Genomic DNA, 15466 nt, shown 5'->3' with positions numbered 1-15466 from the left:
ACCATTATATGCTTTAGAGTAGTTCTTCTCTTGATATAGTTCTGACTAATTCTAAGTTTCTTTCTAATATGTCAAGCAAAGGTTCATGGGAAGTATTCCCAAGTCTATTCTTCACCTTATTGACACTCTTATAGAAGTACAATTACAATAAAATGAAAAGCAGAAAGGTGACTCTAATCACAAGAAGAATACTAATTGTACAGCTCACGCTAGCAAGTATATCGATCATGGATTTATATTCTTTGACATTCATCAAGAATATGCATGTAATCTCACGATACAGGTAGAGTACCCTCAAACCAATCAGACACTTCCCGGCCAATGGTAGCTTTCTGTACACCAATTTGCACCAGGCATCTAGAACATAGATTGGTACATATTTTCATGTTCATTGTGCACTTCCACTTGATCATCGGCCCCCAAAACCATGGCACCGATGAATTATTGAGCAACCGCGTTCGTAAGGGTTGCCACGTTGACCGTTGTTAGGACTTTGGAGCATAACCAGGGTGCAATAGTCCAATAGGCCCTTTGCAACGGTCAGGGACTCTGAGGGGAAGCCTTTGAGCTGCAAAACCAGGGCTTCTCGCCACTATGCTGCTAACAAGGAGTAGACAAAAGATCAATGACTTTCATGTTTGACCCATGATCTTTGGTTGTATGGATCTGATGCAATGTTTGTATGAGAGCTTGGCCATTTATACGAGTTTGGCTGCAGTTTTTAAGTTCGAATTCATGAGTCTCAACCATTTGAGTTCGTTAATTTCCGCCTTTTTATTTGTACGTTTTTTGTCTTTGGTTGGTCAGTTACTTTAGGAAATGCATTTGCAATTATTTGGAAATTACATATATAACAGACTGACTGCTCAGATTTCTAACCATTTTTAGAAAAAGTAATATTTGCAATTAATAAGTCGTAATATTAGTAGAACAATCCCTCCCGAAGAAAATATCAGCAGCAAAAGGGTTTTCAGTAGAACAATCTTGGTGAATGAAAACGTCGTTGGCATAAAATTTTGACTAAATAAAACAATAAAACTTCGTCGGCGTAGGGATTTTATATTAGGTTTTCAAAAAAAAAAAAATTGTTCGGTCAATCCAAAAATAATATTGGTAGTGTTGAAGGAATATCGATTTAGTGTGCCTTATCAAACTAGGAGTAGCAATAGGAGAGAAGGTTCTAGATTTCCCAATCCTACACGGATTGGTATTCCTTGTAACATTAGAACTAGTACTTTGTAATCCCTATATATAGGGCTCCTATTCTCAATAATATGATGACAATTCTCTCTACAATTTCTCTCAAATCTCTTTTTCCTTAAACACGTTATCAGCACGACTCTAACCACAAAACAGAAAACCAAAACTCATTCACAAAGCAGCCCCTAGCCCGAGCTAGCCGAGCCTTCGCTGCAGCCCGCGCGCCCGTGCGTTTGCAACCTTGCACAGCAGCTCCTGCTGTCCCCTCCCTGCAGCCCTGCGTTCCAGCTTGCTGTCACCGAAGCATCCCTGCTGCGCAAACAAGCCAACGCACACCCACTGCATCTTTTTCCCGTTCCTGTGCACATCCGTCCTCCTGAAAGCCTCTAAAAATCTAGTTCGGAAGCTCAGATCGAAAAACTTTCTTCATCAAAGTTGTTCGTCTCTGTCTCTTCCATCCAACCTCCGAATTTCAGCCTTATCGGAGTTATATTGAGATCTGTACACCAATCGAAGTACAAGCTGTTCAGAACAGAATCTGCTCCGAAATTTCAACAAGTAAGTTTTTAAATTAAAGTTCCTGTTTTCCGAAGTTTAAATTCTCCTTCTTTTTCTTCGGGGACTTGCAACCTCCCTTCTTCTACATCCCACCTTTCTTATAACGTGGGTTCGATTCTTGAAAAGCGGAATCGTGGGGATTCACGCAATTAACGAACTAAGAGCGTTCGTAAGACTTCGGACTAAGAGCGTCCGTAAGCATCGATTTAACGAACTAAGAGCGTTCGTAAGCTACGGACTAAGAGCGTTCGTGAGCATAGATTTTGACCATTTAAACAACATTGTTTCGGTCTAATCCAATTATTCTTGGAAATCGATTTCTTGGTAGCATAGCTCGGAAATCTTATTTATATTAGTTTTCGTGGAAGCATTGACTCCGAAACTAACTTGTTCTTGTTTTCATCTTTCAGGATGTCAAACATGAACAAACTCGATTTTGTTCCATTGGATTATGCAGGCAAAAGGTACTTATTTTGGGTCACTGATGTCGAGATCCACCTTATTGCCCGTGATTTATTGCATACTATCCAAGAGCTTTGTCCTATAGAAACAGCTCCAGACCCTCAAACTGAGAAAGATAATTCCAAGGCACTTGCCTTCATGAAACGTCACATGGATAGTGACCTACAGTTTGAGTTCATAAATGAGGATAGTGCCATAAAGCTTTGGCATGCGCTTCGCGAACGATATGGCAATGTTCGTGACTCCATACTTCCGAATACAGAAGCAGAATGGAAAAATCTTCGATTCTCTGAATTTGACACGGTCATGCTGTTTTATTCGGAAGCCCTCCGCATCAAAGTAATGATGCGTCTCTGTGGAAAGATGATCACAGAAGACCAGTTGATTGAGAAAACCCTCAATACCTTCCCCGCCTGTGCTATGAGGTCCTCTGACTTATTCCGGACTCATGTAAATGCAAGACGGATCACAAGTTTTCAACAGCTTATTGAAGCTATGGCCACTACTGAAAGACATGGCAATGAACTTGTGCAAAGAAGATTTGATAGGCTTCAAGATAGCTATCAAGAGCATCGTCCTATGGCTAGAGAAAGTCGCCATCGACGTCATGATCCATACGATCGAAATGCTCAAGAAGGTAATCGCTCAAGGCGACAATCACACGACCGTAGGAGGCGTGATTTTGAGGGAAATAGGGTTGGAAACCATGGAGCCAACGTTGGCCATGGGCACCACTTTCCAACGCCACCAGTCCAAGGGACTATGCATATTGCGCCAATGCGCCTCAATCAAGGGAGAATCCTCTTTATGGTGTCTATTTCTGATATGGAACGTCTGATCAATGGACCTGAATTTGCAATGCACCTACGAAGGTAGCCGCATCATGGTGATCAAGACATCGAGTTCACAAAGACTTTAAATCTGGCGATGAAGACAAAATGCCGCAGATTTTTATTAGAATAGTCTTTTATACTTTCCAAGAATTTTGTAATGGCAATTATGCCTTAATCAATAAAATGACTTATTGGATTATCTCTTTTCCTCTAGGCGTACTCAATTAAGTATGATGTCTAGGAAAGTAATTGAGATTAGTGGTACTTAAGAGAGCTTCGCTCCACCGACATCTCTCTACTTCTCTGGTCATATTTAATTGAAATTACCGAACGAATTGAGTGACTACAATTTGCCTAATGTTTGATTTTACTTTGGATTAGATTATGGTCACGAAACTTTGATGTAATCATTGGCTATTATTAATAAAGTATCGATTTATTTTATCTCATGTCATGGACATATTTTTTGAACTTTATTACTTAAAAGATATAAGAGCCAATGGTTTTCATGTGGAAACGCATTGTGAGAATGGACAAGAGTTCCTTTGCATCACCTCTAATGACTACGGACATAAAAGAGTCTTAGAGAAACTTATGTGTCGCTCTAGTTGGTTGTATGCAACCACTATTCGAGTCATTGAATCCAACCATGTCATGAGAGATGATTTATGGGATTCCGACACATATAGGCTTTGGCACGACCGTTTGGGACACCCAGGTCGTGACATGATGATCCGTATATTAAAGACTTCACACGGACATCCCTTTTTCCGAACGAAAGGAAGTAAAACTCGAAATTTGGATCAAGGAGGAGCACCTGCGCCTCACGGCGCCTTCCCCCTTCAAGTCCGGCCACCACTAGCCGGCGCCGCCATCCCCCTGCGGCTCAAGGGTGGCTTTGACGCCACCCCTGCTCCCCTGACTCCAATTTCTACTTCTAACGTCACTTGTGACTTTGTGGCTCAACCGAAATCCTCATTGGTTGTTTCTAAAGCCCATCATTCGTTCTGCAAAGCCTGCTCTTTAGCAAAGTTAGGATCGAGACCATCCTATGCAAAGGACACCAAAGAAAATATACCATTCTTGCAAATAATCCAAGGTGATATTTGTGGACCTATTCAACCATCATGCGGACCATTTCGATATTTTATGGTATTGGTTGCTGCATCGACACGCTGGTCACATGTCATGCTATTGTCCACAAGGAACGCTGCATTCGCTAAACTCCTAGCACAAATAATTAAGTTAAGGGCTCACCACCCTGATCATCCTATTAAGTCTATAAGATTAGACAATGCTGGAGAGTTTACATCAAAGACTTTTGATGATTATTGCATGTCCATTGGGATTGATGTTGAACATCCTGTTCCTCATGTTCACACCCAAAATGGTCTCGCAGAAGCCGCCATTAAAACGACTACAAATGGTCGCTAGGGCATTGGTAATGCGCACCGATCTCCCTATTTCTGCTTGGGGCTATGCAATATTGCATGCAGCTGTGCTTATTCGTTTGAGGCCCACTGCCACTCAACCCTTCTCTGCGTCCCAGATGGTTACTGGGTATGAGCCTGATGTCTCACACTTACGCATATTTGGGTGTGCAGTTTATGTGCCAATTGCGCCTCCACAGCGCACCAAAATGGGTCCTCAAAGACGATTAGGCATTTATGTTGGATATGATTCTCCAACGATTATCCGCTACATAGAACCCTTGACAGGCGATCTCTTTACCGCTAGATTTGCGGATTGTCACTTCGATGAGACAGTCTTCCCGTCGTTAGGGGGAGATAAGAACATCAATGTTCAACAGGAACGACAGGAATTGTCGTGGTCTGTCCCCACTCTGTCTCATCTTGATCCCCGAACCGCACAGTCCGAAATTGAAGTGCGGAGAATTCTCGATCTTCAGAACGTAGCAGAATCGATGCCTGATGCGTTTTCTGATATCACTAAAGTGACGAGATCACACATACCTGCTGCAAACGTGCCTGCAAGGATTGATGTCCCTAAAAGTAGAGGACATGACGCCAACTCAAGAATGCATGAGCATGGCGCCAACGTCTCATCTCTCAATGATGGTGACGTTATGGCTAGGCCCATGGCTCCTGCCAGGAAGCGCGGGAGGCCTATAGGTTCGATGGATTCTCGCCCAAGAAAGAAAGCGAGTTTGGCACAAAATAATCCATTAATTATCGATGTGAATAATCCATCTCATGAGAATATTCCGGATTATGGTTATGTCCAAGAGACATCATTGGGGGACGCTCCAATGTTAGAACCAACTCCAGAGAATAGAGAGATCTCCATAAATTACACTAGTGTACATGAGATGATGGATAGAAATTCTATGGCGATTGATGATGCATTTGCATATCATATTGCAAAAGGAATTATAGAATATGATGATATCGAACCTCGCTCTGTTGAAGAATGTCAACGAAGAGCAGATTGGCCTAAATGGAAAGATGCGATCCAGGTTGAATTGGATTCACTAACAAAGAGACAGGTATTTGGGCTTGTAACGCAGACACCCCCAAGTGTAAAGCCTGTTGGCCATAAATGGGTCTTTGTTAGAAAGCGTAATGAGAAAAATGAGGTGGTAAGATATAAAGCCCGCCTTGTGGCGCAAGGTTTCTCACAACGCCCTGGAATCGACTACGAGGAGACATATTCTCTCGTAATGGACGTTATAACGTTCCGCTACCTTGTCAGTTTGGTAGTTTCCAAAAAAAACTTGACATGCAGCTTATGGATGTGGTTACAGCATATCTCTATGGGGATCTAGATTCAGAGATATATATGAAGGTTCCAGATGGACTTCAATTACCCAAATCAAGTGGCTCTAAACCACGGAGCGCGTTTTCAATAAGATTAAAACGCTCACTATATGGATTAAAACAATCCGGACGGATGTGGTATAACCGTCTAAGTGACTGCTTGATTGGGAAGGGATATACTAACAATGAAATATGCCCATGCGTGTTCATTAAAAGAACAAGTTCCGAATTTGCAATCGTAGCAGTTTATGTCGATGACATGAACCTAATTGGAACTCTAGATGAGTTGAAGGAAACTGCTAAATACTTGAAATCCGAATTTGAGATGAAAGATCTTGGGAAAACACGGTTTTGTCTCGGTTTAGAACTCGAGCACCGTAGTGATGAGATTTTGATCCATCAGTCTGCATATACTCAGAAAATCCTAAGGCGCTTTAATGAAGATAAAGCAAAGCCTGTGAGTACTCCCATGATTAGTCGTAGTCTTGAGCCCGGAAAAGATCCGTTTCGTCCAAAGGATGAGGACGAAGAACCATTAGAGGCCGAAGTGCCCTATTTAAGTGCAATAGGCGCATTATTGTACTTAGCTCAATGCACAAGACCAGATATCTCATTCGCAATGAACTTGTTAGCTCGACATAGCTCCGCGCCAACACGCCGCCATTGGATTGGTGTAAAGACAATCTTTCGATACCTAGGAGGTACGATTGATATGGGCCTATTTTATCCCTACAGAGAGAAGAGGAATGACGGAAGAATGGGATCGGACCCCATTCGGCATGGAGCCGCCGTCCACCATGACAAAGTGACCGGCCATATAGCCGCCAACGCCGCTACCATCACCAAGGGTGGCCGGCCTCACTCTATCCCCCTCCATCAAAACGACAATGATGTTTTGATGGGTTTTGCTGATGCAGGGTACCTCTCTGACCCTCACAAAGGTCGCTCCCAAACAGGTTATGTCTTTACCATGGGAAGCACTGCGATATCTTGGAGGTCTACAAAGCAGACCCTTGTCGCTACTTCCTCGAATCATGCAGAGATTATTACTCTACATGAAGCCGTTCGTGAATGTATATGGCTAAGATCAGTGATTCGACATATTCAAGGAAGTTGTGGTTTGAAGTCTACCACAGATGAACCTACATGCATTTATGAGGATAATGCAGCTTGTATTGAGCAAATGAAGTTAGGTTTCATTAAGGGCGACAACACCAAGCATATATCGCCTAAGTTCTTTTATAATCAGCAACAACAATCACTTCTAAAGATTGAAGTGAATCAAATCCGATCAGAGGATAATGTAGCAGACTTATTCACTAAGTCGTTACCTAAATCCACCTTCGAGAAACATGTGAAGAGCATCGGATTGAGAAAGTTATCCGAACTCCCACGATTGTAGCAATCAGGGGGAGATATCGACATCAGGGGGAGATATGATGTCTACATGTTCGATCTCGAAGAGTGAAGGACGTGTTGTGCTCTTTTTGTCCTTCGACCAGGGTTATTTTTATCCCACAGGGTTTTTGTTACCTGGCAAGGTTTTTAACGAGGCAACGGATGAAGCGTCACCACCAAGTTTGAAGCGGCACAAGGGGGAGTGTTGAAGGAATATCGATTTAGTGTGCCTTATCAAACTAGGAGTAGCAATAGGAGAGAAGGTTCTAGATTTCCCAATCCTACACGGATTGGTATTCCTTGTAACATTAGAACTAGTACTTGATAAGCTCATAAATATACATGATTCTATATTAATTTCTTCATGTTTTCTTAGCTAGTTTTCCATCTATTTGAGTCATTTACTTTATTTTTATGTTTTGTAGGTGTTATGGAGCAAAGTAGAAGAAAAGAAGCCAAATCAGCAAATCTGCCTGTGCAGATCAGTCAACTTCAAAATAAAACTGAGAACAGCTCAGAGCGAGTGAGAAAGTGAGCTTTATATGGTTGGAAAGCCTTGGATGTCTAGTTTCCAGAACTTTTAACGGTTTGTCCATATCATTTTTGTACAAAAAGTTATGGCCGAATTAGTACAGCAAGGTCAGACATTCCGAGAATCTGAAGTGGCAGCACACCTAACTTGAAAAGTTGCAGCCATCCATCTTTGAAAAAGAAACACTTCCAGCTGCAATAACTAGTGCTAGGAGCAATATTTCCAGCTGCAATAACTAGTGCTAGGAGCACTATATGAAAGAAATATTTCCAGCTGCAATAACTAGTGCTAGGAGCAATATTTCCAGCTGCAATAACTAGTGCTAGGAGCACTATATGACTAGATAAATAGAGGGGAGAGCGGAAGAGAACGGAGAACAGAGAAGGGGAGAGCAGAAGATAGAGAGAGACATTTAGTTTAGACTTATGTCTGCAGCACAAGAGGAGAAAGAATGACACCCTTTCTGCCATCATCCAGCTATCATCTCTTCCTTTTCTTTTCTTCTAGTCTTTGTTCTCATCATAACTATGTCTAGCTAAATACTTTTGTAGCTAGGGGCGATTTCAAAGCCCCGAACATGTTCAATTCATATTAATAATTCAGTTTTTGGTTTTCTATATTGTCAATTGAGTGTTTGATTCACCGTGTCTACAAGATGAATCTTTACTTATTTGCTTAGGTGCGCAACTAAATGAATAAGTTAGGATTCTAATGCTAGGAGTAACACTAGATTCGTATATGTCTTGTGTTCATTCCAATTTAGTAGCAAAATGTTTTCACGAATTACATGTGACATCAAACCATAGGTTTAGCAAGACTACCAACGTACTTGTGACCCTAGATTTATCCAAACCCTTTTCTTGCTTAATGATTTTGATATGTTAAACTTAGCGAGCTTGTGTCTAGGTTGCATAATCGGAAATAGATTAAGTGGTGAGCTTGTATTCACTTAACGAGGAACTAAGAAAGGGTAATGGGTTAACTCGAGCTTGTGAGTTAATTTCGGGTAAATTCAATTAAGAATTAGGATTCCATAACTGAGCTTTGATATGATTGAGTGTGTTTGGTGGTGGAGAATGAGTCCTTAGCTTTGTTTTTATCAATAGTTGTAAAATTATAAAATCTGTTTCTGTTTCGTTATATTTCTGTGTTCAGTTTTACGTGAATTATTTCATATATCAAATCAACTCCGATTGTTCTGAAATTTTGTATAAGTGTTATTCAATGTGTCTTTAGTGTCCTGTAAAATTTACAGAAAATTCCGTCGAGTCTAGGTTAGTTGATTAATTTATTTTCGTTAACTGTTCAGTAGCATGGTTTAGAGTAGTTTGTGACATTTGGTTAGCAGTTTAGAAACAATCTTCAGCGGGTAATGACCCTTGCTTGATCACTATATTACCAACGATGATGTTTGAGTGCAAGGTTTAAGTTGTGCATCTTTTTAAGACGTACCAGTACTTTGTAATCCCTATATATAGGGCTCCTATTCTCAATAATATGATGACAATTCTCTCTACAATTTCTCTCAAATCTCTTTTTCCTTAAACAGGTAGAACAACTTTAATGTCTTCTCATGGTTGACTTGCGATTCACTTCTTCAGCTCATTTGCCAATGACACGGCCTTTCATTTCTGGATCGTCTTCGCTTCACAAGCCACCCAAATTCATATTGGCCGGTCTGAATCTGCTAATAAGGTTGGTAAAGTTTAGATGATAATACAAGTTTTCTAATTTTTGTTTTGTATGCATTGTTGATTTGCTGTAATTATGTCTATGAGTCTGAACTTTCTGGGAGGAGCACCTTTTCAACTCCTATACGATGGTGTTAGGGTAGCCATAGGTAGAACTACCAAGTTCAAAGCCCTCCTCTTAAATCTCGAATCGACGCTAGACTGTTTGCAACCACGAGTCATCCAGCAGATAAGAGACCATAATGTGGAGCTGAATCTCCCAAACGATATAATTCAAGACCTGCAAGTGAAAATGGATGATGGTGTGGCACTCATTGCCAATTTATCTAGGCTTAGCGTGTGGAACTGTCGCATATGGGGGGACTGTTGCAACTGCATGAAGCCTAGCTATGCAGACCAACTTGCTGCATTGGATAGGTCTCTTAGACGACTGTTGGAGATACTAAAGCTTGAGCAGATGAGGAACGTGATGGAGCTCTTGCTTTTGGCAAGGAGAAGTAATGACCGACAAGATGACTTGGAGAGAAGACAGTTGGAAATTCTGAAAGCGCTGCAAGAAACCGGGGATATGTTAAGAGCGCAGCAGGAAGTAATGGAGAGAATTGAAAGGAATGGTGCTGCATCTTCAGACAGAGGAGGGTCAGCTCCTGCTCCTGCTCTAGGAACAGTATTTAGGGTGTTGTTTGATGTTGTTATCAGAGTAAAGGTCAAGAATATGATGTATGAGCGCCTCCTCAAAGATTTTGAATCCACTCTTGAATGCTTGAAGCCACTTATAGAAGAGATGGTGGAGTCTAACAAGTTGTTGCATCTTCCAAATGAGGAACAAGAATATTTCATAATGCAAATGGAAAAGGGTGTAGAGTTAATTCACCAGTGCTCTGAGGCTTGCAAGGGAGGACTAAGGTATAAAAAGTACGAATACACCAAGAAACTTCTGGGATTGGATGAATGTCTTCAAAGGCTTTTCATTGAACTCAAAGAGCAGGTAGTAAGGAATGTGAAGGAGGCCTTGGTGCTTATAAGTAACTTGGAAAAAGAGATCGCAGAAATTGAAGGGGTTGTTGTGGTACAAAGTGATGAAATTGAGTGTTCGATTCCAGCACCTCAACCTCGATCACCTTTAGTTGGAGAGGATTTACAAAATGTGCAGATAAATCGAGTGGTGATCGATAAGACATTCGATGCAGTAAGTAACTTAGAAGAGGAGATCAAGGAAATTAGAGAAGTTAATGTGGTACAAAATGATGAAGTACAAAGTAAAGGTCCTCAACCTTCATTGCCTACAGCTGGATCCAGTGTACAAAGTATGCAGGGAACAAGGGATGTGATCAAGGAAAGATGGGACTCGGAAAAGTTGCCGGATGTCAAGCAAATTAAAGGGAAAGGCTTGTTCGAATATCCGGTTGCTGGTGAATATGACCTTCGTCCACCATTTCCAGTGGGACTTGCACTGGAACGAGAAGATCACGCTGATGCATACAGTAATGCATCATTGGAAGAACCAGTTGATGAATTGGATATGCATGTCAGCTACTTGAAACGGAAGCTTTTATATGGTGGTCACTTAGCCATTGTGCTGACGGGACCTGAAGGATGCGGGAAAACTAGATTGGCAGAAAAGTTTTGTCAAGATGAGGAAGTCATAGATGAATTCAAGAACAATATTTTCTTCGTCCCTGTTTCGGAAAGCCCCAAATTGCAGCTTATTGTTCAAAAACTATATCCAGAGGAGGGCTACAGGAAAATTATGTTGCCAGATGAAAATGGAGTTCATGCAATTCAGTGGCTGCAAGCATTTGTTAAGCATGTAGGACATCATCGTTCTCTGTTGGTCCTAGATGATGTCTGGCCTGGATCTGAATCCCTTCTTGATGAGTTTGATGAATTCAAAAGGTCAAATTTCAAGATTCTGGTGACATCAAGATTCGAATTTCCAAGATTTGGTTCCTCCTATTATGTAATGACGGATGATGTACTTAGGGTAGGTAGATAACATGAAAATATTGTCAATTGCATGTCACAGCCAAGGAAAAGAAAAAGAATAAAGAGGGTAAGAACAAAGAAAGAAATGAGAAGTCTCTATGTTTGTGTACATTTCTAATGCCTTATACTTTATTGGATTGATTGTGTTAAATTGGCAGAACTCAGTAAGCCATTTATAGAACAGAAAAATGTCTTCTGTGTAAAATTACTAACAAGAAATCCATCATTTACACACTGTTATTAAAGGAGACTTCTTTATTTGTCTTGGATGTGAAGAATTGTAAGAATTTGATATTTTTTCAGTCCAAAAGTTGATTTCATTTTGCTAACTAAGAACGCTACTTAAATTTATAAAATGAAATGCTCTTTGTATTAGTTTATTGTTGCAATTGCTACCAGAAAACCACCAGGCAAGTACATGCAGAATTTTTCGATTTAAAATTTATATATTAGTACAAAGCTTAAACAGTCACCCGGAGCATGAAATTATCTTCCAACAACAGCTTTCTTAACTTTGATCTTCACACTTTCTCAGTAGCCAGAGTCTTTTCCTTTTCATTGTGGCCTTCAACGTCAGAATGATCACCTAGCTAGACCATAGCAACGATGAATTATTGAGCAACCACGTTTATAAGGGCTAGAGGGCAGTTCAATAGGAACACAACCCGGGATTAGTTTTCCAAGAGAGGTTTTGCAAGGCTTAGGGAGTTTGAGGGAAATCCTTCTAGCGGCAACCCCGTGGTCCAGCGCCACCATGCTAACAAGTAGCAGGCAGAAGATTAATGACTTCATGTTTGACGATCCCATGATCTGAGGCTTCAATCACATTTGTTATATCTTATTCAATACGTGTATGAGAGATTGGCCATTTATATGAGTTTTCGCTGCCGTTTTACGTTTGAACTGTGGGGTTTCTGCTGTATTCATTTGCTGTTTCTTCCTATTTGATTGTTGATTTAATAACGAGATTTATTTTTAGTTGAGGAAGTTTGGGAACTATTTGGAGTCATAGCACAACAGACTGATTGCTGATTGTCCTATTTTAGGCATTGAGGTTATTAGTTAGAAAATGAGGTTATTAGTTAGAAAAGAAAAGTTCTTCAAAACAAATAACTATTTTGGGATCACTCGATAATCACATGTAATGATCGGATTTGTTCATTTTTGTAAGTCAGTTTCGCTGATCACTCGTCCAGAGAGCAACAAAATAAACAATCTTTTATCAAACGTGAACATCTGGTAGTATACAGTAAGTTTACATGTACTGGTTTATAGTACGTTGTTCGTATCTCATTACCTGCTCCTTTCAGAACCAAAATATGAGAATACACTCCTAATCTGTCCATTGATGTTACAAAATTGTACTCCTAGTTTGAGGTTTCACTCAAATGGAGGAATTTTATTAAAAGAAAACCTTGCACCTCCAAGATCTGATAGAATTTCTACATGCTTCTGATACTCGAGAATATCCAGCACACATTTTGTTCTCTTTGCTCCTGAAAGATTGCACTTCATCCAGATTACAGCCAGCTGGAGTTTTGTGCAATCCAGATATATGACCATTACAAGTTACTCTGGAAGAGAACCACCAGAGTAATCTGCAATCTAGTTAACCAACCATCAAGTGCTGTTGATAATCAAAGGACCGCACAATCCTACTAGTTCTTGCAAATTTAAGTTGAAAACAAAAATGGCACTCAAGGAAATAATATGAATCAATCATAAACGCATATACAAGTAGAACTGGTTTTAAAATTGCATCTCTCACACACCTTGGCCCAGTTTATTGAATGATCACAAATTTTATTATAAATTTATTCACAATTTTGTAACAAATCAATACAATATTCACAGAACGAAGAAGGGAGGAATGCACAATGAGCAACAATAATTGAATTTTTTCAATTGATGGGAATTTTCTGAACAAGATGAATAGAGGCCCCCATAAACTTACATTTGCAGGCAGACAGATAACTAGATTCTCGCACACACTACCAGTTTTCCTTGACTATTTTAGATTTCTCAAGTATGAATTTCCCTTCCTTGTATTTCTGTGTTTCCTCATAGGCTCGTTCATACTTCCAGCCCAGCACTTCATGGCAGTCGCAGCAGTAGACATCCGCAACCGTGTGCAGACCAGTCATGAGGTGGCGGTCTTCTCTAGGGCCGACTGTAAAATTCATTGCATGCGAGAACAGAAAGGCTCGACCATTTCTTCCCTAACGATAAAATGAAAGAAGAGACAATCAAATCATGAATCTTGCAATCCTCTCATTTGATCACAACCAGAACAAGACTATCTTATCTATCTTATCTTATACACACATTAACCAAATGACTTATAGTGCAGAACACAAAAACCCTCTACCAAACCCAAATCAACTACTAGGCTGGATAATAGAGTTTTAAGTTGAGCTCTTTATTCCAAGTTTTCAACATGCAAAAAGGTTCAGATTTCAATACTCTTTTCCTCCAAATGTAATGATAAATAATGCAAATTCGATTCCCATGAACTTAATGACAGGCAATACAAAAACAAAACCAACTTTATCAATGCAAAAGAAAGCTCTATATTCTCACCTGAAAGGCTTTAGAAATGACATCATCGTGAAGGGCAACATGATTTCGGCAATTACAACAACTGTACAACCTCGGCCCAACCAATTCCGCCATCAACGATGGACAAGCAAGCACAGACTGGCTTGGCCACTACACAAATTCCAAACCTTCTCCTAAAAGACTTCCAAAACATTCACACATATTAGCATCACTTTTTCGTATAATCCAGACTGAAACTCTAAAACAAACCTCCACCATCCCAAAAATGTCAGGAGCGGCAAAAACCTCTCACCTTTTTACAAATATATTGGTCTCGTATGTATAACTTCGGCTATAAACCAATCTTGGAAGCCATCTCTGTTGACAAAAACAGAATTGCTATTATAAAAGTAAACAAAGAAGCCACCCAGTTCAGAAATCTATAAAAGATCAGGCAAAGCAGATAAGTAAAACCCAGTAATTGAGAGTGAATATGGTTCGACAAAAAAAAATGAAACCCAAATCAAAGGTGGAAGCTTTTTCTATAATCCATAAATGGGTAGTGGACTGATCACCAGGGAATGCAAGAAATATTGAAGATATGGAATTACATGGATAGATTGAGAGTGATTATTAGTATTAGTACCTGCCCAGTTTGCCACGGTGGGTTTTATATAGATGGGATGTGGAAGAGAGATAAGAGTTTGATTTGGGTTGTGTGACAGTGAGAGTCTGAGCTGATAAAGATGGTATCGGAGTTCGGAAAGTCTGAGATGACAGATTGCGTTCAAGCTTTTTCTCCAAAAAGGCAAAAGAGAAATCTCTTTATTTATGAGTAACTCATTTCCGTTAAAAATGAAAAAGATAGAAAAAAGAGGTTCTACCGAGATTTGAACTCGGGTTACTGGATTCAGAGTCCAATGTCCTGACCACTAGACCATAGAACCAACTTGTGAATGAATCATTACTTCTATATGATATTTCATTCGAAGAGCATGAGAACTGAAAAATTTTGGTGAGAAAATAAAAACTTGTAATTTTGGTCAAAAATCGTGAAGTATGATCCATAGTTTTGGACAGAAGTTTGATGTTCTAAAAAGTTTTAGTTCTCTTTTTTTAAAAAGTTAATCGGATCCAGTTATGGAGTTGGGACGGAAATAATTAAAATTTTTGTAGAGCCCCAGTATCTTGTTAAAATCTAAGGCTATTAGGATAACACCTATAGCTAACATGATGTCATATAATATGGAGCATCAATAGTCAATACATTAGACGCACTAAAATTTTCAATATGGGTATTTTATTTTTTTATTTTTCAACCAGGAATGATTTTAGATGTTTACTGACGACAAGTAAAGAGTGCTCCGACAATAGTTTCATTATAGATGTGTGTTTATAACATGTTCAAAGGCAAAAATTGCTCCCCCAAAAATGGAATATACAGGTAACAGAATTGGACCAATTAAGTGTTTCATCCCCGCACACAACACT

The 15466-nt window shown here is 39.9% G+C and overlaps 3 protein-coding genes and 1 non-coding gene across 6 annotated transcripts; 2 read left to right on the top strand and 2 right to left on the bottom strand.

Moving 5' to 3' along the window:
- The first annotated feature begins 1603 nt into the window (after positions 1–1603).
- Positions 1604–3167, top strand: LOC133707282 (uncharacterized). Its single transcript, XM_062132845.1, has 2 exons — positions 1604–1758; positions 2169–3167. Exon 2 carries the CDS (start codon positions 2170–2172, stop codon positions 3094–3096), a length of 927 nt encoding a protein of 308 aa, XP_061988829.1. The 5' UTR covers positions 1604–1758; position 2169; the 3' UTR covers positions 3097–3167.
- A 4388-nt stretch (positions 3168–7555) lies between these two features.
- LOC133741921 (uncharacterized) lies at positions 7556–11735 on the top strand. Its single transcript, XM_062169634.1, has 2 exons — positions 7556–9455; positions 9590–11735. The coding sequence occupies exons 1-2, from the start codon at positions 9334–9336 to the stop codon at positions 11445–11447; spliced, it is 1980 nt and encodes a 659-aa protein (XP_062025618.1). The 5' UTR covers positions 7556–9333; the 3' UTR covers positions 11448–11735.
- Positions 11736–13315: 1580 nt separating this feature from the next.
- LOC133745188 (protein yippee-like At4g27745) lies at positions 13316–14785 on the bottom strand. 3 transcript variants are annotated; one of them, XM_062173209.1, is made up of 4 exons: positions 14622–14785; positions 14289–14353; positions 14018–14177; positions 13316–13656 (listed from the first exon to the last, which is right to left on the bottom strand). In XM_062173209.1, the coding sequence occupies exons 3-4, from the start codon at positions 14108–14110 to the stop codon at positions 13429–13431; spliced, it is 321 nt and encodes a 106-aa protein (XP_062029193.1). In that variant the 5' UTR covers positions 14111–14177; positions 14289–14353; positions 14622–14785; the 3' UTR covers positions 13316–13428. The 3 variants fall into 3 exon arrangements, with proteins under 3 accessions (XP_062029193.1, XP_062029191.1, XP_062029192.1); XM_062173207.1 differs by having other exon boundaries at positions 14018–14169; XM_062173208.1 differs by lacking the exon at positions 14622–14785 and having other exon boundaries at positions 14018–14169; positions 14289–14580.
- A 65-nt stretch (positions 14786–14850) lies between these two features.
- Positions 14851–14922, bottom strand: TRNAQ-CUG (transfer RNA glutamine (anticodon CUG)). Its single transcript has one exon. It is a non-coding gene; the product is annotated as a tRNA-Gln (tRNA).
- Between the last annotated feature and the right edge of the window lie 544 nt (positions 14923–15466).

Source organism: Rosa rugosa, chromosome 4 (assembly GCF_958449725.1).
Source record: "Rosa rugosa chromosome 4, drRosRugo1.1, whole genome shotgun sequence".
Lineage (NCBI taxonomy): Eukaryota > Viridiplantae > Streptophyta > Magnoliopsida > Rosales > Rosaceae > Rosa > Rosa rugosa.
Note: the sequence above shows the minus strand (reverse complement) of the source record. Positions and strands in the feature narration are given on the sequence as shown.